At 42.6% G+C, this 22,959-nt stretch overlaps 1 protein-coding gene across 1 annotated transcript in view; it reads right to left on the minus strand.

Moving 5' to 3' along the window:
* The window catches only part of ITIH6 (inter-alpha-trypsin inhibitor heavy chain family member 6), a 46,802-nt gene that overhangs the window by 18,767 nt on the left and 5,076 nt on the right, over positions 1-22,959 (minus strand). The window contains 5 exon segments of the mRNA XM_061137636.1: positions 3,911-3,979; positions 3,981-4,028; positions 15,643-15,836; positions 18,109-18,275; positions 19,557-19,667. Coding sequence (XP_060993619.1) covers positions 3,911-3,979; positions 3,981-4,028; positions 15,643-15,836; positions 18,109-18,275; positions 19,557-19,667 — 589 coding nt within the window.

The following is a 22,959-nucleotide window of genomic DNA, read 5'->3' on the forward strand; positions in this document are numbered from 1 at the left end:
GATGCTATCCAACCATCTCGTCCTCTGTCATCCCCTTCTCCTCCTGCTCTCAATCTCTCCCAGCATCAGGGTCTTTTCTGAGTTGGCTCTTCACATCAGGTGGCCAAAGTATTGGAGCTTCAGCACCAATCTTCCAGTGACTATTCAGGGTTAATTTTCTTTAGGATTGACTGGTTTGATCTCTTTGCAGTCCAAGGGACTCTCAAGAGTCTTCTCCAACACCACAGTTCAAAAGTATCAATTCTTCTGTGCTCAGCCTTCTTTATGGTCCAACTCTCACATCCACACATGACTACTGGAAAAACCATAGCTTTGACTAGACTGATATTTGTCAGCATTTAACTAATGTTTATCTTTGCAGTATATTTAACTAACAAAATGTATGTTAGCTAAAATTGAAGAAAAAATCAAAATTCTGTTTCTTCCCTTGCAGTAGCCACATTTCAAGGGTTCAATAACCACATGTGGACAGCAGCTACTGTATTGGACAGTAAATTAGTACATCTAAAAGTACATACTTTTAGAACATTTCCAGCATCAAAAAAGTTCTGCTGGACTGTAGTGGTGTAGAAGGTTCAAGCTCTGTGCTTTCAGAGCACTAGGATTCATGTGTTCCTATGGTTTCTGAACCCCATGACCCAGAATTCAATGATTCCAGGGCTGCCCTAAAGTTTAATAGTGTTGGATCCCCTGGAGAAGGGAATGACTACCCACTCCATTATTCTTGCCTGGAGTATTCCATGGATAGAGGGGCATGGTGGGCTACAGTGGTTGCAAAAAAGTCAGACATGACTGACGACTAACACGTCAATAATTTTGCATGCTTTGATTGCTGTTCTCTCTAATCTGTTCTTCTGCATTACCATCTGTTTCTTCCAGGGTGGTCTTCTCACCAGTCCCCAGCTAACCTAGATTCCATTTCATCTCCACAACTTTGCTCTTTATTTATTTATAGCTTCACAGTTACTTCAGTTGTTCTTTCTCTGGGCAGCCCTTCCTTGACTGCCTACTCTGATCAATGCCTTTCACACCCAGACATTCTCTGTCCCAGACATTCTCTGTCCCAGACTATTTGCTGATTATCTTACTTGGAATATTTTCATCCTCCATACAGATACTGTGTCCTCTGAGAACAGGGCTTAGAATGCTACTTCCCCTTGGCTCCCTTCTCCATGATGTATTTAGTATAGGGCTAGACTCAAGGAATATAGTATGTAGGTTCTAGTATTAGGTACCATTTATAGGATACTTGCTATGTTCCTGGCACTGTAGTTTAGATGCATAAGCTCATTTTATCTTCACAGCAACACAACAAACAAGGTGCTAATAATATCCTCATCTTACAAGTGATGACATTGAGGCTCAGAGAGTGAAGTGGCTAGTCATTGATGGACCAGGGACTCAAATGTGTATTTTGGAGGTGTTAAATCCAGTGATTTAAGGCATAATCTTTTATATATGTGTGGATTCTAGAAACCACATGTAGAACTTGTGCCTTGCCTTTCTCTCTACAGCTTAAACTGATAGAAGATGCCTTGAATGCTCCTAAGTAGGTAACAAGTTTTCCTGCCATAAGATGGGATAGGTCACACATTCTGGGATCAGAAGCTGAGCACCATATTCTTATTTCCATTGAGAGGACTGACACATAAAGGATGACTTTTCCTAAGCATCTCCTGTTATCCAGGGACAGATTATGTTTTTAGAAGTGTGTTGCTTAATCTCCTACTATTTGGAGATTTCCCAGCTGTCTTTCTGTTGCTGATTTCCAGTTTTATTCCATTTAGTCTGAGAGCATAGTTTGTATGATTTATATTATTTTAAATTTGTTAAGGTGTGTTTTATGACCCACAATGTAGACTGTTTTGGCAAATGTTCCATGTGAGCTTGGGGCCAATGTGTATTGTTGGATGAAGCATTGTATAGATGTCAGTTAGATCCAATTAATTGATGGTGCTATTCAGTTCAACAGTGTCCTTATGGATTTTCTGTCTGCTGGATATGTCCATGTCTAATATGAGGAAAGTGAAGTCTCCAACTATATGAATGATTTTTCTATTTCTTCTTGCAGTTCTATTCACTTTTGCCACATATATTTTGACACTGTAATTTCAATTGGATACACAGTAAGGATTATTATGTCTTCTTGGAGACTCAACCTTTTTCCATAATATAATGCACTTCTTAATCTTGACAATTGTCTTGCTCTGAAGTGTACTTGGTCTGAAATTAATATAGCTGTTCAGCTTTCTTTGGGTTAGTGTTAGCATAGCATATGGTTCCATCCTGTTACTTTTAATCTATCTGTGTCTTTATATTTAAAATGGGTTTCTAGTAGAAAACATATAGTTGGTTCTTTTGTTTTGTTTTCTTTTAATTGACACTAACAGCTTCTATCTTTTAACTGGTATATTTAGACAAGTCATCATTAAAATGATTACTGATACAGCTAGATTAATATTTGCTATATTTTAACACTGCTTTCTCTTCATTTCCCTTTTTTGCTTTGTCTCTTACTCTTTTATCTGACTTCTTTGATTTTAACTGAGTGTTTTATATGGTCTTGTTTTCTCTCATCTCTTAGCATATCCATTATGTTAAGAAAATTTCTTAGTGGTTGCCCTAGAGTTTACAATATGCCTTTACAGTTAATCCAAGTCCACATTCAAATAACACTTTACAACTTCATGCATAGTTCAAGTACCTTGTGACAGAGTAGTCCAATTCCTTTCTTTTGTCCCGTATAGCACTGCTGTCATTAATTTCACTTATCAAAAAGCTATAATCACTGAATACACAGTTGCTCTAATTATTCTGAGTAAATTGTTATCTGTTAGATCAATTAGTTTAAAAATAAAATATATTATTTTACCTTTATTTATTATTTCACTAACAATCTTCCTTTCTTTATGTAGATCCAAGTATCTGAGCTATCTCATTTTCCTTCTCTCTGAAGAATTTCTTTTAACGTTTAGCTGTGCAAGACAGGTCTACTGGTGACAATTCTCTCAATATTGGTTTGGCTGATAAAGTTTTTATTTTTCATTTTGGAAGGACAATTTTGTTGTCAAATTGGGTGGTTTTCTCCTTCAACACTTTAAATATTTCACTACCCTCTCTTTTTCCTTGCATGGTTTCTCAAGAGAAATTCAATGTAATTCTTATCTTTGTTCCTCTATAGGAAAGATAATATTTTCTGTGGGCTTTTTCAGGATTTCTCTTTGTCTTTGATTTTCTGCATATGCCTCCATGCACATCTTTTAGTATTTATCCTGCTTAGGGTGCTCTGAGCTTCAAGGACCTCTGATTTGATGGAGGTCATTTGTTATTTGGAAAATCTGTGCCTGTTAATCCTTCAAATATTTCTTCTGCAACATTCTTTCTTCTCCTTATGGTATTCCCATTAAACATGTTATACTTTTGTACAAGTACATAGCTTTTGGATATTCTGTTGGTTTTCTTTTTTATTTTTTTCATTCTCTTTTCTATTTGTTTTTCAGTTTGGGAAGTTTCTATTCTCATATCTTCAAGTTTACTGATTCTTTCTTTGGCAATGTTCAGTTCCCTGATGAGCCATAAAAAGCATTTTTCATTCTTGTTACAGTGTTTTATATTTCAAGCCTTCTTATAAATTTTCTTAGTGTAAACCTCTCTGGTTAAATTTCCCATCTGTTCGTGCATGTTGTCCACTTTTCACATTAGAATCCTTGGCATATTAGTCATACTGGGCTCCATGTCTATGAAGGTCCTAATTGATAAGGAACCAAGACACTAAGGTAGGCCTAGGCCTATAAGGTCAAAGGGTGATGGGATGGCAGGGAGTCCGGTCTCAGGGAACCACTGATCCAGCACTCTGCTTTCTGAGTTTTCTAAATCAAAAGCTACAAAAGACCCCCAGAGTCCCTGTTACCTGCTTCATCTTGGTACCACAGGTGGAGCCACTCACATCAAAAACAAACTCCACATTTTTACCAACAGGTTGGAAGGCCTCTGGGTGCAAAGTCATGAATAAAATAGCCGTTGTAAATCTGAGGAAAGCAGAGGTGAAATCAACAAAAACTGTGAAAGCGTCTAAATCAAGTCCTCTCTTATTTTGCTACATAAAACTCTACTCTTTTCCTTCCTAGGCCTTATCACTGCTGCCATTAAACAAGCATTTGTGGGATTGCTTGCTCAATGTCCGTATCCTCCAGCAGAACTATGTATCTCTGCTGGTCAGACTGCAAGCCCAGGGCCTGCCCCTGAGTGCAGAGAGAATGACTGGCTTGAGGCCAAAGGCTCCAAGGATCAGGATCTCTATAATATGTGAGTTCCTGTCTGTGAGAGCTGGGCTTGCACAGTCTTGAGGGCCCCGAGGGACTATTTGCCTGGGCTCCAGGAACTGTAAATACTGTTTCAACCTCTCTCTATAGAGTGAGTCTGAGGCCCAGCTCCACTGCTGCCAGGGGCTGGGAGTTTGCAGGGCCTCCCTCTCCTCCTTCAGCCTCCTTTCTGCTGTTGCTGGGCAGAGCAGGGAGGGGAGGAGGGAGCAGAGGCTGAGAGAGCAGTTTGCTCAGAAGGGATTGGTTAGACCAGGTGCAGATGCCTTGGGCTATCAGGTATGTGATTGGCTGCTGACCCCCTTCCCCCACTCCATCTCTCTTTCTGCAGAGCCTGGGGCCTGGGACAGTTGAGGGAAAGGGAGGGGGAAGTTGGGAGGGCCCCCAGGACCAGTGGCAGCTCAGCCTAAGGAAGTATAGGCTTGCAGAGGGTCTGTCCTGCCCAGAAGCCTGAAGCAGGCTCTGCCCCAGGATAACCAGCTCATTCTCCTCTCAGACATTCAGGCATTCTCTGATCACAAAGCTAGACACACTATCTCCTCCCCTCTTGGAGGGCAGGAGCTGGGAGTGGAGAGAAGGAAGGAAGATGGGAGGACATCCTGCTCTTCCCCTCCATGCCAGCCTTTTAATTAATTCACAAGCACAAGTTTAGGCTCTGTCTGCACTTTTCCCTTGCACACTACAGCAGTCCCCCAAGGCCTGAGTCAAACATCCTGCAACTGCCCAAGCAACAGGCAGAGTCTAGCTGTCTTTCCATGTTCTTCCCATACCTGTGTAGGTGAGAGCTTCTGGGAAAATCACATCCCATCTCTCCATGCACCCAGGTTCCCTGGTGGTGCCACACCTCACATCTTATACACCAGCAGCATTACCTCTCACACTCCCTTCAGCTATCATGCCACACTGTTCTCAGGAACCGTCTCCCTTCCCTCCACAGGAGAACACTAAGGGCACCAGGCCATGTCCCTTGGACTGCACGCTCCACTCTTGCACAAGGTCCACATGCCTTTATGCCTCATCCCTCTACTGAAAGACAAAACAATCCTTCCCTGACCCCATGCATGCGCAGCCTCCAGGACCTAACAGGAGCCTGACTCCTACTGTCACACCCCACCCATGCACCCGACTGGGTCTTCTTTAGAATTTAAAAATGTTGCTGTCTTTTCCACCCACTAACACAACCTCCATTCATCCCGATCCCACCCAAACTTCAAACCAGCTCCTTTCTTCCTGGTAGCATGCCGAGGTAACGAACTCACAGCTGTAATGGTCTTCTCATCTCCAGTTTACTCCACTGCCTACTGGAGCCTAGGTCCCACCCTCACCACTGATCCTTCTCTCACCAAAGGCAGCAATGACTAGTTGGTTTGAAAACTCACTGGATGTACTTCAGTTCTCCTCAGACTGCACCTCCCTGATGTAGTTCACAATTGACAATCACTTCTGGTCCTTAGCAGAATTTTGTCCCCTGGGATTCAGAGATGACAAAAGCTCCTTATTCTCCTCCAGGCTCTCAGGCCCATGGAATTCAGTCTCTTTCTTCAGCTCCATGTTCTTCCTGTGTTCCATAAGTAGTGTTGCCTAATATTTGTCAGTCGTGGCATGCAAAGAAAATGATTACATTTGTGTAGCACAGTGGGGGAAGTGGTGGGCATTTAGAACCCTGAACAGCCCGATGTCAGTTGGTGGGGCTGGATAACCCAAAGGCTGTGGAGGTCAATAGCTGCTTGACTGGGAAGCTCTGCTTTAGCAACTGCCATCCTAGATCTGCTCTTATGGCTCTAGACATTCTGCCTGGGTCACCTCCCTAGCTCTTTTGGATTCAGCCCATGAATCTCCATTGCTGACCCCACAAGTCCTTCTCCAGTCCAATGCTCCTCACTCATCCCCCTCTACAAATTCATACCCACTCACCACTGGACCCATTCCCTTGGATGGCTGAAGCCTCTGGTGTACGCTGCCCAAACAAATTCATTACCTTCCTCCCATCCCGTCCTTGTGTGTGTGTGTCACTTAGAGGCACCATCGTGCACATGTTCAGTCCACATACAAACCTGAGTGTCACCCTGAATCCTCCTGTGTCCCTCACTCTTCACAGCTATTCAGCCACAAGTTCATGCTGGTTTGATCTGCTGGATATGTCTCAGATCCACCCTTCCTCACTGTCCCAAACTAATAAAGCCCCAAGTTAGGACTTCTTTCCCTCTGGTTTCCCTGCTTCTATTGAGGTCCCTTCCCTCCACACATCTTTGCAGCAGCTGTATGGTCTGGTGTTTCTAAACACAAACCTCATAGCAACACTCCTTCCCATGGCTTGCTCCCTGGGCATGTTCAACATAAATTTTATATTCCTTATCAAGCCCCTGCACCAGTCATGGCCTTCAGGCTCACCTCTGAAAATAACATGAGCCTCAAATCAATGCTTCAGGAGCTCCAATCCTCTTGTAGTTCTCTTCACATCCCTGGATTTTTCCAACCTCCATTCTTTGTATCATTCAGCCCTCAGTTTACTAGTCTGCCTTTGCCTCTGAGAGCATCCTTCCCAACCTGGCACATGTCTTTGAATTCTTTAAGACCACAGTATGTCTTTACTTCCTCCAGGGAGCACTCCCTGACCTCCTCACCCCTCACAATGGCTTCCATCATACTTAAGATTCATTGACAAAGCACTTCTCATCTTGTGTCATTCTTGCATGCCTCTGTTTCACCTGGAGACAGTAAATAAGATCAGTGTGATTCAATTCAGGTTTCCCAACCAAGGCAGCAGTGGGCATAACAGATTAGGTGTTCATGGAGTGAGGGTGTTGGGCTTTGAAAGGCAGGCATACTCAAATAAAATGGTAGGTAGGTGGATTGAAGGGTTCTTGTGTGGCAGATGCAGGAATCAGAGCACACAGTGGATGGGAGTATCAGTTCAATTCAGTTGCTCAGTCGTGTCTGACGCTTTGCGACCCCATGGACTGCGATATGCCAGGCTTACCTCTCCAACACCAACTCCTAGAGCTTGCTCAAACTGGCCAGTGGTGCCATTTGACCATCTCATCCTCTGTCGTCCCCTTCTCCTCCTACCCCAAATCCCTCCCAGCATCAGGGTATTTTCCAATGAGTCAGTTCTTCACATCAGGTGGCCAAAGTATTGGAACTTCAGCTTCAGCACCAATATTATTCAGGACTGATTTCCTGTATGATTGACTGATTTGACGTCCTTGCAGTCAAAGGGACTCTCAAGAATCTTCTCCAACAACACAGTTCAAAAGCATCAATTCTTCAGCGCTCAGCTTTCTTTATGGTCCAACTCTCACATCTATACAGGACTACTGGAAAAACCATAGCTTTGACTAGACGGACCTTTGTTGGCAAAGTAATATCTCTGCTTTTTAATATGCCGTTTAGGTTGGTGATAGCTTTTCTTCCAAGGAGCAAGCGTCTTTTAATTTCGTGGCTGCAGTCACCATCTGCCGTGATTTTGGAGCCCAAGAAAATAAAGTCTGTCAGGGTTTCCATTGTTTCCCCATCTATTTGCCATTAAACGATGGGACTGGATTCCATGATCTTAGTTTTGTGAATTTTTTTTCTGAATGTTGAGTTTTAAGCCAGCTTTTTCACTCCTCCTTCACTTTCATCAAGAGGCTCTTTAGTTCCTCTTCGCTTTCTGCCGTAAGGGTGGTGTCATCTGCGTACCTGAGGTTATTCATATTTCTCCCGGCAATCTTGATTCCAGCTTGTGCTTCATCCAGCCTGGCATTTCACATGATGTAATCTGTATATATGTTAAATAAACAGGGTGACAATGTACAGCCTTGGCATACTCCTTTCCCCATTTGGAACTAGTCCGTTGCTCCATGTCTAGTTCTAACTGTTGCTTCTTGAGCTGCATACAGATTTCTCAGGAGGCAGCTAAGGCGGCCTGGTATTCCCATCTCTTTAAGGATTTTCCACAGTTTGTTGTGATCCACACAGTCAAAGGTTTTGGAGTGGTCAATAAAGCAAAAGTAGATGTTTTGCTGGAAGTCTCTTGCTTTTTCTATCATCCAGGGGATGTTGGCAACTTCATCTCTGGTTCCTCTGCCTTTTCTAAAGGCAGCTTTACATCTGGAGGTTTGAACACCTTTTCCAGCTTGAACATCTGGAAGTTCTCAGGTCACATGCTGTTGAAGCCTCGCTTGCAGAATTTTGAGCATTACATTGCTAGCGTGTGAGATGAGTGCAATTGTGCAGTAGTCTGAGCATTCTTTGGCATTGCCTTTCTTTGGGAATGGAATGAAAACTGATCTTTGCCAGTCCTGTGGCCACTGTTGCGTTTTCCAAGTTTGCTGGCATATTGAGTGCAGCACTTTCACAGCATCATCTTTTAGGATTTGAAATAGCTCAACTGCAATTCCATCACCTCCACTAGCTTTGTTCGTAGTGATGCTTCCTAAGGCCCACTTGACTTCACATTCCAGGATGTCTGGCTCTAGGTGAGTGATCGTACCATCGTGATTATCTGGGTCGTGAAGATCTTTCTTTTATAGTTCTTCTGTGTATTCTTGCCACCTCTTCTTAATATCATCTCCTTCTGTTAGGTCCATACTGTTTCTGTCCTTTATTGAGCCCATCTTTGCATGAAATGTTCCCTTGGTTTCTCTAATTTTCTTTTTTTCTTTCTTTCTTTTTTTTTTTTTTTTAGTTGGAGGCTAATTACTTCACAACATTTCAGTGGGTTTTGTCATACATTGATATGAATCAGCCATAGATTTACACGTATTCCCCATCCCGATCCCCCCTCCCACCTCCCTCTCCACCCGATTCCTCTGGGTCTTCCCAGTGCACCAGGCCCGGGCACTTGTCTCATGCATCCTACCTGGGCTGGTGATCTGTTTCACCATAGATAGTATACATGCTGTTCTTTTCAAATATCCCACCCTCACATTCTCCCACAGAGTTCAAAAGTCTGTTCTGTATTTCTGTGTCTCTTTTTCTGTTTTGCATGTAGGGTTATCGTTACCATCTTTCTAAATTCCATATATATGTGTTAGTTTGCTGTAATGTTCTTTATCTTTCTGGCTTACTTCACTCTGTATAATAGGCTCCAGTTTCATCCATCTCATTAGGACTGGTTCAAATGAATTCTTTTTAACGGCTGAGTAATATTCCATGGTGTATATGTACCACAGCTTCCTTATCCATTCATCTGCTGATGGGCATCTAGGTTGCTTCCATGTCCTGGCTATTATAAACAGTGCTGCGATGAACATTGGGGTGCACGTGTCTCTTTCAGATCTGGTTTCCTCAGTGTGTATGCCCAGAAGTGGGATTGCTGGGTCATATGGCAGTTCTATTTCCAGTTTTTTAAGAAATCTCCACACTGTTCTCCATAGTGGCTGTACTAGTTTGCATTCCCACGAACAGTGTAAGAGGGTTCCCTTTTCTCCACACCCTCTCCAGCATTTATTGCTTGTAGACTTTTGGATAGCAGCCATCCTGACTGGCGTGTAATGGTACCTCATTGTGGTTTTGATTTACATTTCTCTAATAATGAGTGATGTTGAGCATCTTTTCATGTGTTTGTTAGCCATCTGTATGTCTTCTTTGGAGAAATGTCTGTTTAGTTCTTTGGCCCATTTTTTTTTTTTTTTTTTGCTTAAAGAAAATCATTTTATTGGATTTATTCTACCGACTTGTCTTCCCAATCGACTTCATTTTATTTTTTTTTTATTTTTTTTTCTTTTTTTCTTTTTTAATTTTTATTATTATTGTTTTTTTTTCCCAGTGGGTTTTGTCATACATTGATATGAATCAGCCATGGATTTACATGTATTCCCAATCCCGATCCCCCCTCCCACCTCCCTCTCCACCCGATTCCTCTGGGTCTTCCCAGTGCACCAGGCCCGAGCACTTGTCTCGTGCATCCCACCTGGGCTGGTGATCTGTTTCACCATAGATAGTATACATGCTGTTCTTTTCAAATATCCCACCCTCACATTCTCCCACAAAGTTCAAAAGTCTGTTCTGTGTTTCTGTGTCTCTTTTTCTGTTCTGCATATAGGGTTATCGTTATCACCTTTCTAAATTCCATATACATGTGTCAGTATGCTGTAATGTTCTTTATCTTTCTGGCTTACTTCACTCTGTATAATAGGCTCCAGTTTCATCCATCTCATTAGGACTGGTTCAAATGAATTCTTTTTAATGGCTGAGTAATATTCCATGGTGTATATGTACCACAGCTTCCTTATCCATTCATCTGCTGATGGGCATCTAGGTTGCTTCCATGTCCTGGCTATTATAAACAGTGCTGCGATGAACATTGGGGTGCACGTGTCTCTTTCAGATCTGGTTTCCTCAGTGTGTATGCCCAGAAGTGGGATTGCTGGGTCATATGGCAGTTCTATTTCCAGTTTTTTAAGAAATCTCCACACTGTTCTCCATAGTGGCTGTACTAGTTTGCATTCCCACCAACAGTGTAAGAGGGTTCCCTTTTCTCCACACCCTCTCCAGCATTTATTGCTTGTAGACTTTTGGATAGCAGCCATCCTGACTGGCGTGTAATGGTACCTCATTGTGGTTTTGATTTACATTTCTCTAATAATGAGTGATGTTGAGCATCTTTTCATGTGTTTGTTAGCCATCTGTATGTCTTCTTTGGAGAAATGTCTGTTTAGTTCTTTGGCCCATTTTTTGATTGGGTCATTTATTTTTCTGGAATTGAGCTGCAGGAGTTGCTTGTATATTTTTGAGATTAATCCTTTGTCTGTTTCTTCATTTGCTATTATTTTCTCCCAATCTGAGGGCTGTCTTTTCACCTTACTTATAGTTTCCTTTGTAGTGCAAAAGCTTTTAAGTTTCATTAGGTCCCATTTGTTTAGTTTTGCTTTTATTTCCAATATCCTGGGAGGTGGGTCATAGAGGATCTTGCTGTGATTTATGTCGGAGAGTGTTTTGCCTATGTTCTCCTCTAGGAGTTTTATAGTTTCTGGTCTTACATTTAGATCTTTAATCCATTTTGAGTTTATTTTTGTGTAAGGTGTTAGAAAGTGTTCTAGTTTCATTCTTTTACAAGTGGTTGACCAGTTTTCCCAGCACCACTTGTTAAAGAGGTTGTCTTTTTTCCATTGTATATCCTTGCCTTCTTTGTCAAAGATAAGATGTCCATAGGTTCGTGGATTTATCTCTGGGCTTTCTATTCTGTTCCATTGATCTATATTTCTGTCTTTGTGCCAGTACCATACTGTCTTGATGACTGTGGCTTTGTAGTAGAGTCTGAAGTCAGGCAGGTTGATTCCTCCAGTTCCATTCTTCTTTCTCAAGATTACTTTGGCTATTCGAGGTTTTTTTGTATTTACATACAAATTGTGAAATTCTTTGGTCTAGTTCTGTGAAAAATACCGTTGGTAGCTTGATAGGGATTGCTTTGAATCTATAGATTGCTTTGGGTAGAATAGCCATTTTGACAATACTGATTCTTCCAATCCATGAACACGGTATGTTTCTCCATCTGTTTGTGTCCTCTTTGATTTCTTTCATCAGTGTTTTATAGTTTTCTATATATAGGTCTTTTGTTTCTTTAGGTAGATATACTCCTAAGTATTTTATTCTTTTTGTTGCAATGGTGAATGGTATTGTTTCCTTAATTTCTGTTTCTGTTTTTTCATTGTTAGTATATAGGAATGCAAGGGATTTCTGTGTTAATTTTATATCCTGCAACTTTACTATATTCATTGATTAGCTCTAGTAATTTTATGGTAGAGTCTTTAGGGTTTTCTATGTAGAGGATCATGTCATCTGCAAACAGTGAGAGTTTCACTTCTTCTTTTCCTATCTGGATTCCTTTTACTTCTTTTTCTGCTCTGATTGCTGTGGCCAGCACTTCCAACACTATGTTGAATAGTAGTGGTGAGAGTGGGCACCCTTGTCTTGTTCCTGATTTCAGGGGAAATGCCTTCAATTTTTCACCATTGAGGGTGATACTTGCTGTGGGTTTGTCATATATAGCTTTTATTATGTTGAGGTATGTTCCTTCTATTCCTGCTTTTTGGAGAGTTTTAATCATAAATGAGTGTTGAATTTTGTCAAAGGCTTTCTCTGCATCTATTGAGATAATCATATGGTTTTTATCTTTCAATTTGTTAATGTGGTGTATTACATTGATTAATTTGCAGATATTAAAGAATCCTTGCATTCCTGGGATAAAGCCCACTTGGTCACGGTGTATGATTTTTTTTAATATGTTGTTGGATTCTGTTTGCTAGAATTTTGTTAAGGATTTTTGCATCTATGTTCATCAGTGATATTGGCCTGTAGTTTTCTTTTTTTGTGGCATCTTTGTCTGGTTTTGGAATTAGGGTGATGGTGGCCTCATAGAATGAGTTTGGAAGCTTACCTTCTTCTGCAATTTTCTGGAAGAGTTTGAGTAACATAGGTGTTAGCTCTTCTCTAAATTTTTGGTAGAATTCAGCTGTGAAGCCATCTGGTCCTGGGCTTTTGTTTGCTGGAAGATTTTTGATGACAGTTTCGATTTCCTTGCTTGTGATGGGTCTGTTAAGATCTTCTATTTCTTCCTGGTTCAGTTTTGGAAAGTTATACTTTTCTAAGAATTTGTCCATTTCATCCAAGTTGTCCATTTTATTGGCATAGAGCTGCTGGTAGTAGTCTCTTATGATCCTTTGTATTTCAGTGTTGTCTGTTGTGATCTCTCCATTTTCATTTCTAATTTTGTTAATTTGGTTTTTCTCTCTTTGTTTCTTAATGAGTCTTGCTAATGGTTTGTCAATTTTGTTTATTTTTTCAAAAAACCAGCTTTTAGCTTTGTTGATTTTTGCTATGGTCTCTTTAGTTTCTTTTGCATTTATTTCTGCCCTGATTTTTAAGATTTCTTTCCTTCTGCTAACCCTGGGGTTCTTCATTTCTTCCTTCTCTAATTGCTTTAGGTGTAGAGTTAGTTTATTTATTTGGCTTTTTTCCTGTTTCTTGATGTAAGCCTGTAATGCTATGAACCTTCCCCTTAGCACTGCTTTTACAGTGTCCCATAGGTTTTGGGTTGTTGTGTTTTCATTTTCATTTATTTCTATACATATTTTGATTTCTTTTTTGATTTCTTCTATGATTTGTTGGTTATTCAGAAGCGTGTTATTTAGCCTCCATATGTTTGAATTTTTAACAATTTTTTTCCTGTAATTGAGATCTAATCTTACTGCACTGTGGTCAGAAAAGATGACTGGAATGATTTCAATTTTTTTGAATTTTCCAAGACCAGATTTATGGCCCAGGATGTGATCTATTCTGGAGAAGGTTCCGTGTGCACTTGAGAAAAAGGTGAAGTTGACTGTTTTGGGATGAAATGTCCTATTGATATTTTCTTGAACAGATCTCTAGCCTTTCCCATTCCATTGGTTCTGCTATTTCTTTGCATTGATCACTGAGGAAGGCTTTCTTATATCTCCTTGCTCATCTCTGGAACTTTGCATTCAGATGGGTATAGCATTCCTTTCCTCCTTTGCCTTTAGCTTCTCTTCTTTTCTCAGCTATTTGCAAGGTTTCCTCAGACAACCATTTTGCCTTTTTGCATTTCATTTCCTTGGAGATGGCCTTGATCACTGCCTCTTGCAAAATGCCATGAACCTCTGTCCATAGTCCTTCAGGCACTCTGTCTATCAGATCTAATCCCTTGAATCTGTTTGTCACTTCCACTGTATAATCGTAAGGGATTTGATTTAGGCCATACATGAATGGTCCAGTGGTTCTTCCTACTTTTATCAATTTATGTCTGAATTTTGCAATAAGGAGCTCATGATTTGAGCCATAGTCAACCTGTGGTCCTCTCTTTGCTGACTCTATAAGGAGTATCAGTTGTACTCTAATGCCTGGTTGCATCTGTCCTATCCACAAATTTACTCGAGGCAATGCTGGGAGGAGTAAAGAATGAAAAAAGAGACAAACACCTCAATTTACACACATATGCATGTATATACACACACACACACACACTCACACCCCAGAATACCATGTTACGGCTCTGGTGCTTTCTACTAGCATGACACCCTCAGTTCCTATTCTGAGAGGGCAAATTCTCTTTTTTTCCCCTACATAACAGGCTTCTGTCACACTTCTATTCCTCGACACATGCTATTCCCCTCTCTCCGCATGTCATTCCCTTCACCCTGTCAGCCCAGGCCTAGGTAAACTCTGGTTAGTTTTCCTATGCTGACCTAAAGGCCAGCTTCAGCAGGAAGACTCCCGTGAAACCCTCCTCAGCAGTATCCATACATAACCCATTACAGGTTTATACACAGCACTTAGCACCTTTTATGATGGCTCAACTCTATGTATCTGGCTACCTCAGGATGGGACATTCCAAAGAGAGACTAGGGGCTGCATCCAATTTACCCTGATTTCCCAGAGTCAGTGCAGGCAGGATGCGGCTAGAGGTGGTTTCCTGCTTGGTGGAGGTGAGTCCACATATGAATGAATGAATGAGGAAGTGTTTGAGGAAAGGTGTGACCAAAGCACTATACTAGCCCAGAATAGAGAGAGGAATTGTAAGTGAGGTGGGGTCACCATGGAAGTGGCCTTGAAGCACAGTCTTCAAGGACGAGGAGGACACTCACCAGTGGAGAAGGGAAGGGGAAGATATTCCCAAGGTGGCAGATAGTTGGAGCACATACTCAGGCACAGATGTTTGGCAGGTTCAGGTGCTTTGGGACAATGGTGTGTGGTGTGTCATGGTGTGGGGCAGCTGCAGGATGGTTTGTGTGCTGGAGGCAGTGAGAGGTGCTGTGGAACAAGCAGGCTGGGACCAGACATCTCAGGCTGCCACACAATTGTTGTCAAGACAAGGGTCCCGGATCAGCCTCTACTCCTCTGGAGGAGGATGGGACCTCGGCATTTCTTTTGTGAGTGCGTGAGCTCAGAATTTATGGGCTCCCAGTTTAGGCAAATGGCTCAAGTGAGGCTAAAAGGCTTTTTAAAATGTAGAGACATCCAGAAAGCCCAAGAGGACACGAGAGTATCAGAGCTGCAGAAAGTATGAGAGACTAATCACTGGCCAATATTTCCCTTCCTAAAAGGACTGGTTAGGAGTGGGCTATGGCTTGCTTCACTTAGGAGTGTGTTTACCTGGAGTTCAGTTCAGTTTCTTGAATTCAAGTTCCAGGTCTCTAAGCCTTTGGGGCACATGTGCCTCCCCGCTGTGAAGTCATGTGTTGCTACACACCATCTTGTCCGTGTGCACTAGTCCTCACTGATCCCCAGGGAGAAACAAATAAGTACCTCGTGGAGGCCAGCGCCTTGTTTCCCAGGACTGCCTGACTCCTGAGCCCACTTTTCATTCTGCTGGCCCTCTCACGTGCACGTCTCCTGTGATATCCTCCAATGCTACATCATACTGGACCACAACGTTGGCCATGATCCCTGAGCTGGAGAAGGCAGACTTGTCTTGCAGTGTTGGACAGAAGGTAATTCGGACACAGGTCTCTCCCCTCTCAATCCTGGTGGATGGGAGCGAGTCAGCCTCACCTGCATGGGTGGTGGTATGAAGAGCTCACCAGGCAGAAAGCCAAGTAAAGGGACATCAAAAGGGGCAATATCTAGGGAGGGTGAGAAGTGAGCTCTGCACCACCTGCTGCTCCTTTTGCCTGCAACGCCCCCACCCCACCTGCCCAAATACCACATGCTTCTCCCAAACCTATAATCAGCTCCCTCTACGCTGCCTCTTCCAAGCAAGCCCAGCCTGACAGGCCCAGCCCCCACTCAGCTCCCAGGCTCTGGCAGTCTGGCTATCACTCACAACTTCATCCTGGCTCATTTGCCATCCATCCTGGAGCCCAGGCTCTGGAGGAGTGTCATGTCCTCATGAGCCTGGATCTCCTCCTGGAGAGACCCTGGGGTGTGCGTTGCAGAGAGAGACAGATACACAGACAGGGCCTCTGTCTCCCCCAACACCCCTTACTGCTGTGGGAACTTACAGTCTAGCAAGGTTCTCTTCTAGCTAGAATTTCATGTGTTTTCTTCCCCCCTCTGCCTTTTGACTATCACAGAATCACGTGTGTGAAGAAGCCTTTGAGCACCTCGTGAAATCACAGATGAATTTCTGGTCCCGGATGTTTGCTGAGCGGGCCACAAGATCAACTCCTCTGGAATTTCAGTGCAAGACAAATGTCCATTTAGATATGCCTCTGTGCCTCCTTTCCCGCCCCGCCCCTGCCCCCCCCCCCCCCGCCACCCGCCCCGCCGAACATGGAAACTAGGGAATTCTGCTCCCCACCCCCTTTCCTGCTACAGCTGTCAGGAAGCTTAGGGGCAAACTGAGGCCCCATACTCTCTGAGGCGCCTGCTTACATACATTCCCTTGGCTTCCTTCCTTTCAGAGGTCTTTGTTCTGTTTGATCTCCACAGGATTGGCTCTCCCCTCTGTTTTAACCCTTAAGGAGAAGGGGTGGAGGAGGCAGCTGCCATTTATGGCTTAGGGTTTAAGAGTGCAGGCTCCAAGGACTCAGTTGCTGCCTGTGGGCCCCTGGACAAGTTATTCACACCCTCTACACCTCAGACTCCTCATCTGTAGCCTGGGAAGGAGACATCCAGAAAGCCCAAGAGAACACGAGAGTATCAGAGCTGCAGAAAGTATGAGAGACTAATCACTGGCCAATATTTCCCTTCCTAAAAGGGAAGGATAAAAAAGGAAGGATAATAGCTCCTCTTTCATAGATAAAGTTGGTGCAAATTCAGTGAGATCATTTATGGAAAGCATTTGGAACCATACTTGGATCTTAGTAAGTGCTTGATAATGCTAAGGATTACAATTATCATCAGTTCTTCATTACTGGGTACCAGTGATTTGTGGGGAGGAATTTTCTCAAATTCTCACAGTGGTCCTGGGCCATAGATTGTGCATGCTCATTGTGCAGATGGGAAAGGTGAAGGAGAGCCAGTGAGTGATTTGCCTGCTGCCTCACCTTCACAGAAGGTCAAAGCTGGGATTTGAACCCCAGTCTGTGTCTGTGTCTCCCCGCTCCGCATTCCATGCTATCTGTCTGGGTGAGCAGGGTCAAATTAGGTAGGACCTTCGAAGCGAAACAGTTTAGTGAGAGTGGCCACATAACATGGATGATTTCTCTGTGCCTGTCCACTCGTCCCTCAGGGGAGGCCTCTAGCCCAGATCACTGGTTCTCCAATATGATTGGACATCAAGCTCACTCACAAATGGGTTATAAAGATAGATTCCTGGGCCCCTCCCAACCTGCTCATGCAGACTCCAGAAGGGTGAGGCCCAGGAATCCATTTTTATACAGCTCATATAGCGATTCTGCTGTAGCCAGTGTGGCCTTCAAATGCCTCAAGATGAAGTTTGAAGCAAGGCTGGCAGCCTCGGTGTTTCTCCGGCCTATAGGACTTGAGATATCCTCTGGGGCAGCCTGTCTTTCACACTGTCATCCCATTGCCTCCCATTCTCAGTCGAATTCTGGAGGAAAGTAAGTGTGCATTCTGAATCTCCTAGCATTGTTAATATATCATTTCATGGAGCCAATCCAGCAACTCCTTCCCTACTTTTTACAATTTTGGAGGGAAATCGCTAGTGTGGGATATATGGCACTTAATGATTTCACACAGTTGGTTCAGATAAGACCAAGTTCGTAACCAAACTGTCTTCAACTTCAAACATGCCCTCTACTCCTTGAATGAGAAAGGAACCTAGGATAGAAGTAGTATCAGAGGTAAGCAGATGGAAAAGGGGCAGGTTCCTTTTCAGGAAAGGCCTCTATTATGGTTGACCCATAATGCTGCCCCTACACTTGTGTGGTGTTGGTGCACATGCAAGTTGTCCTCAGAGGTGATACATGAACATATCCAATGCTTGTCTTTTCTAGCACTGTAACCTCTGCACTCAGCCTTTTCACCAATTGGCCAGACCTCAAGCTCAACACCAGCTGGTACTGGTCCAGAGAACGGATCTCATGAACGTGAGGGCAGCTGTTAGATGATCTAGATTTTCCGACCCCCCTCTCTGGCGCCAGCAGAACTGACCAGACTTCTAGTTCAACTAAGTCCCTCGCCCACAGTGAGTATTTACTTACTTTTAAAACTGTCTTTCTCTCTCATTCACCCCTTTAAATATTCTGCCTAAGAAATTTTATTACAGGCAATTTACCCAGAGCAAAACTATGTTAGTGACAATCTGAATGTACAATAAAACAATAAAAGGCTAATGATTTGTTTTACAAAATGAGGTTTCAATTTATACACAATACCTCTTTTTTAAAAATTAAATTATTTATTTATTTTACTTTACAACATTGTATTGGTTTTGCCATACATTGACTTGAATCTGCCATGGGTGTGCATGTGTTCCTCATCCTGAACCCCCCTCCCAACTCCCTCCCCATCCTATCCCTCTGGGTCATCCCAATGCACCAGCCCCGAGCATCCTGTATCATGCGTCGAACCTGGACTGGTGATTTGTTTCACATATGATAATTTACATGTTTCAATGCCATTCTCCCATATCATCCCGCCCTTGCCCTCTCCCTCTCCCACAGAGTTCAAAAGACTGTTTAATACATCTGTGTCTCTCTTGCTGTCTCACATACAGGGTTATCATTACCATCTTTCAAAATTCCATATATATGCATTAGTATACTGTATTGGTGTTTTTCTTTCTGTCTTACTTCACTCTGTATAATAGGCTCCAGTTTCACCCACCTCATTAGAACTGATGCAAATGTATTATTTTTAATGGCTGAGTAATATTCCATATGCAATACCTCTTGCTCTTCAAATAACTCCTCACACTCATCCCTCCCCCATGCTTTAGATTAAACTTATTTATATGGCATTGATTCCTCAGTATTCAATAGCTAAACCTATTCTGTCCTTGGTTAAGCTCTTTTGGAGGCTGAGAGGAAACCCTGAAGGAAGACAATAGATTTCTGCCAGCAGAATAGAACTCAGTTAGAAAACAGGATTTGATTTAGAGAAATCTCACTTGAACATAACTTTACTGGAAGATGCCAATTCTTAAATAAGCCATATCCTGCTGGCAGGAGGAAGGTGGAAGTGGGGAAAAAACACCCATTTATTGAACACTTACTGTCTTATAGGTTTTGATATTCATTAACTCACATCATCTTCATGTAATCCTATGAAGTAGAGATCCTTGTCCCCACTTTACAGAGGCAGAGATTGAGGCCAAGTGAGACCGTGTGTAAGCCCCTGATCACACATCTAAGATGAACTTGTCATGTTTCAGACTGAATGGAGCCTTACCTGATGCCTACATGAGCAGCTATTTTTCCTTGCTGATGGGCTTCTTCATAGATTTTCTTTACCTGGTCCTTCTTTTCGACTTCTGCAATGTAGACTTTATTGTTGATGGTCCCAATGGAGCAGAAAAGAGGAAGGACAGAGAGAAACAAAGGAAAAAAGAGATGGTCAGAGACATAAAGAGAGATACATAAAGAAGGCAGAGGAGGAAGATGGGGAGTGGGAGAAAAAGAGCAAAATAAAACCATGAAGCCAGAGTAGGAGAGGAGAGGAGAGGCCAGGGAGATAAAACCAGGTGAAGCAGTTATCCTTATCTCCATTTGTCAGGTGGGGAAATAGAGACCACACAGTTGGTATGTGGTGGAATTGGTTTTAGGACTTTATGTTTTCCAAAGTGTTGAATGAATTTCGCTGTTTTGGCACATAAAATAATTTTAGGTGGGATACAACTGAACATTTTTGTTTTAGTTGCCATATATTTACTATAATGTGTATTAAAAATATATCTAGCATGTTGAACACATGAGATCATATATATTGTTGCTTAGAATAAGCCTAACAAGTAATATTAAGAAGTGTATCTATTTAAAGAAACTGTATTAAGTAAATAATACAGTGGGTAGCACAGGCTGTAAAAATTGTGAAAGCGGAATGCAAATTACTGCAAAGGCATCTAAGTTTGACCTTGACTTTAGGGGGCTTGACCTTGACCTTAGGGGGCTCAGAGACTGGTGAGATACTCAGACTTGTTTCACCCACATTTTTCCTGTTGCTCTAAGGAAGGTAGGGAAATATAATGGAATTCAAAGAAGGGAAGTAGTACCTTAGCCCAAGTCTTCCAGAAAAGGTCCTAGAGGAGACAGCCTTGGTTGTTTGGGAGGTCAAATCAAGGAAGATTTGGACAGATGGCAACTTTTCAGTCTCCTTTATTGGCTCCTTCTCTTCTTGAGTCTAAGTCTTTGGGACACTTTGAGGTGCTGTTGTAGACCTCCCCTTCCTCTCCTCTGTTCTTTCTCCAGTCACTCTGTAGGTGAGGTCATCTAGTCCCATGGCTTTAAATATCATTTGTACACAGATGACTCCCAAATCTGTATCTCTAGTATGGACCTTTCTTCTGAAATCCAGACCTATATACTGCTTATTTTACATTTCACTAGCATTTCCAATAAGCACCTAAAGCTTAAGGTATCCCAAACTGAGTTCCTTGTATCTCCCTTACCTCCCAATTCCACGCCTTCCCTGGTTTTCCTTATCTCAGGAAATAGTTGTTCCACTGAAAATCTTAGCGTCATGCTTGACTCCCTTCTTCCACTCATGCTCCACTCCTAATCCATCAGGGAATTTTGGCCCTATCTTTAGATACATCAACAATCTACTTCTCACTACTCTCACAGTTACTACTCTAGTTTAAACTACCAACATTTCTTGTTTTGTTGTTGTTGTTTAGTTGCTAAGTCGTATCCAAATCTTTTGTGACCCCATGGACTGTAGCTTGCCAGGCTCCTCTGTCCATGAGATTTCCCAGGCAAGAATACTTGCGTGTGTGCTCAGTCACTAATACTGGAGTGGGTTGCCATTTCCTTCTCCAGGGATCATCTAGACCCAGAGATTGAACCCACGTCTCCTGCAGTGCAGGTGGATTCTTTACCTCTGAGCCACCAGGGAAGCCCTTTCTTGCTTGGATAAATGCAGTATTTATACTAACTGGCCTCCCTCTTTAAAGTCTTGCTGCCTTATTATCTGTTCTCTTCACAGCAATTAGACAGATCCTATTAAATCTTAAGTCAGGCCATGTCCCTTCTTTGTTCAAAACTCTCTGTGGCTCTTGTCTCAACTCAGAGTAAAAGCCAAAGTCCTCTCAGGACCTCCATGGCCCTATGCTTTCTGGCTTACTGTCACCTCCATATCTCTATCTCTTCCTACTCTTCCCATTTTCATTCCTCTTTAGCCACAAAGGCCTCCTTGCTGTTTCTTGAAAATTTTTTCAGCACACTCCTGTTTAAAAGCCTTTGCTTGGAACACTCTTCCTCTAGATATTCACAAATCTTATACTCTTTCTTGTTTTATGTCTTTGTTCAAATGTCATTTCCTCAGAGAGACATTCTTGATCACTAAAACAGCATCTTTCCTCTCTTTATCTCCCTTGCTCTATTTTCTATTTCTTTGTAGCACTTCTCATTCACAAACTGACATATATTTTTTTGCTTATTTTTCCCTTATCTGTTTTCTCTACTGGACTGTAAGCTCCTTGAGGACAAGGATTTTTGTCTGTCTTAATTGCTGTATCCCCAGTGCCTGAAATGCTGCCTGGCATATAGCAGGCATTCAACAATTATTTCTGGAATGGGCATTCCCCACAGACAGCAAGAAAATACAGGGATCATGTTTTAGGGAATAAAAAGTTGTTAGATTTGGATGGAGCAGAGAGGTAGGAAAAGGAGTTATGGAGAGAAGTCTGGAGTGGTTGGGTAGGCTTAGATAATAAAGAGCTTTGAACACCAGAATCAATGAGCTCATATGGCAGTGATGACTTGATATGGAGAATGGGAGTCCTAGATAAATCTTGAAGTGGGGATGGGTCAGACCTGGTTTTTGAGGAGTGATAGATAGTTCAGTGTCTTAAAAAATATTACTGTAATTCTGTAAGAGGCATGAACAACAGCCTCTATTTTACATATGGAGAAACTAATGCACACATACCACGAAGTGGTTGGGGTGGAATGAACTTATTTGGCCAAAGCAGCAGTTTCTAGGAACACTTGAGGAGCATTTGCAACCTGCAGAAGAGACCACTCAGGCAGGAAGTGTTTCTAGACAGCTGAAACAGACTATTGCTGTGGCTAGGCTCATGCGGGGGTGGGCTGAGCTGGCATTGCCCCAAGGTCTCCTAGTGGATTGTGGGAGTGTAGGGTGGAGCTAGTCAGGCAGCAGCACACTGGAACCTCTGTGTGTGTGCTGCCTCCAGCAAGCATACTTTCCATGCAGTCTGCCCAAGAGCATTTCCTCCAGCCTGCTTTGCTTAATTAACAAAAATATTTTGGAGTTTTTTGTTTTTATTTTTCTAGTAGAGCAAAAATGCACATTCTGTCTGACTGCTTGGCTCTTGCATCATTTGATCAGCAACATCCCTGGTTAGTCCTCATATGCCAAACCCATGCCATCTTTTTTGCCTGTGATTTTCCTGAATTATCCATGTACAGTGATCCTGGTTCCTTCCAATCTTACCTATTTGGAAATCATGCTTCCAGGAAGCCCTCTTTAATACCTCAGCTCTTTTCCCATAAACTCCCTAGGCAGGTGCACACTGCCTACCTCCTCCAACCTTTCCTCTCTTTAGGGGAGTGCCATCTGTCCACCAAGGCCAGGAGGTTCCTGATGACAAAACTCAAGCCCTAGGGCTGCTGTT

Source organism: Dama dama, chromosome X (assembly GCF_033118175.1).
Source record: "Dama dama isolate Ldn47 chromosome X, ASM3311817v1, whole genome shotgun sequence".
Taxonomy (NCBI): Eukaryota; Metazoa; Chordata; class Mammalia; order Artiodactyla; family Cervidae; genus Dama; species Dama dama.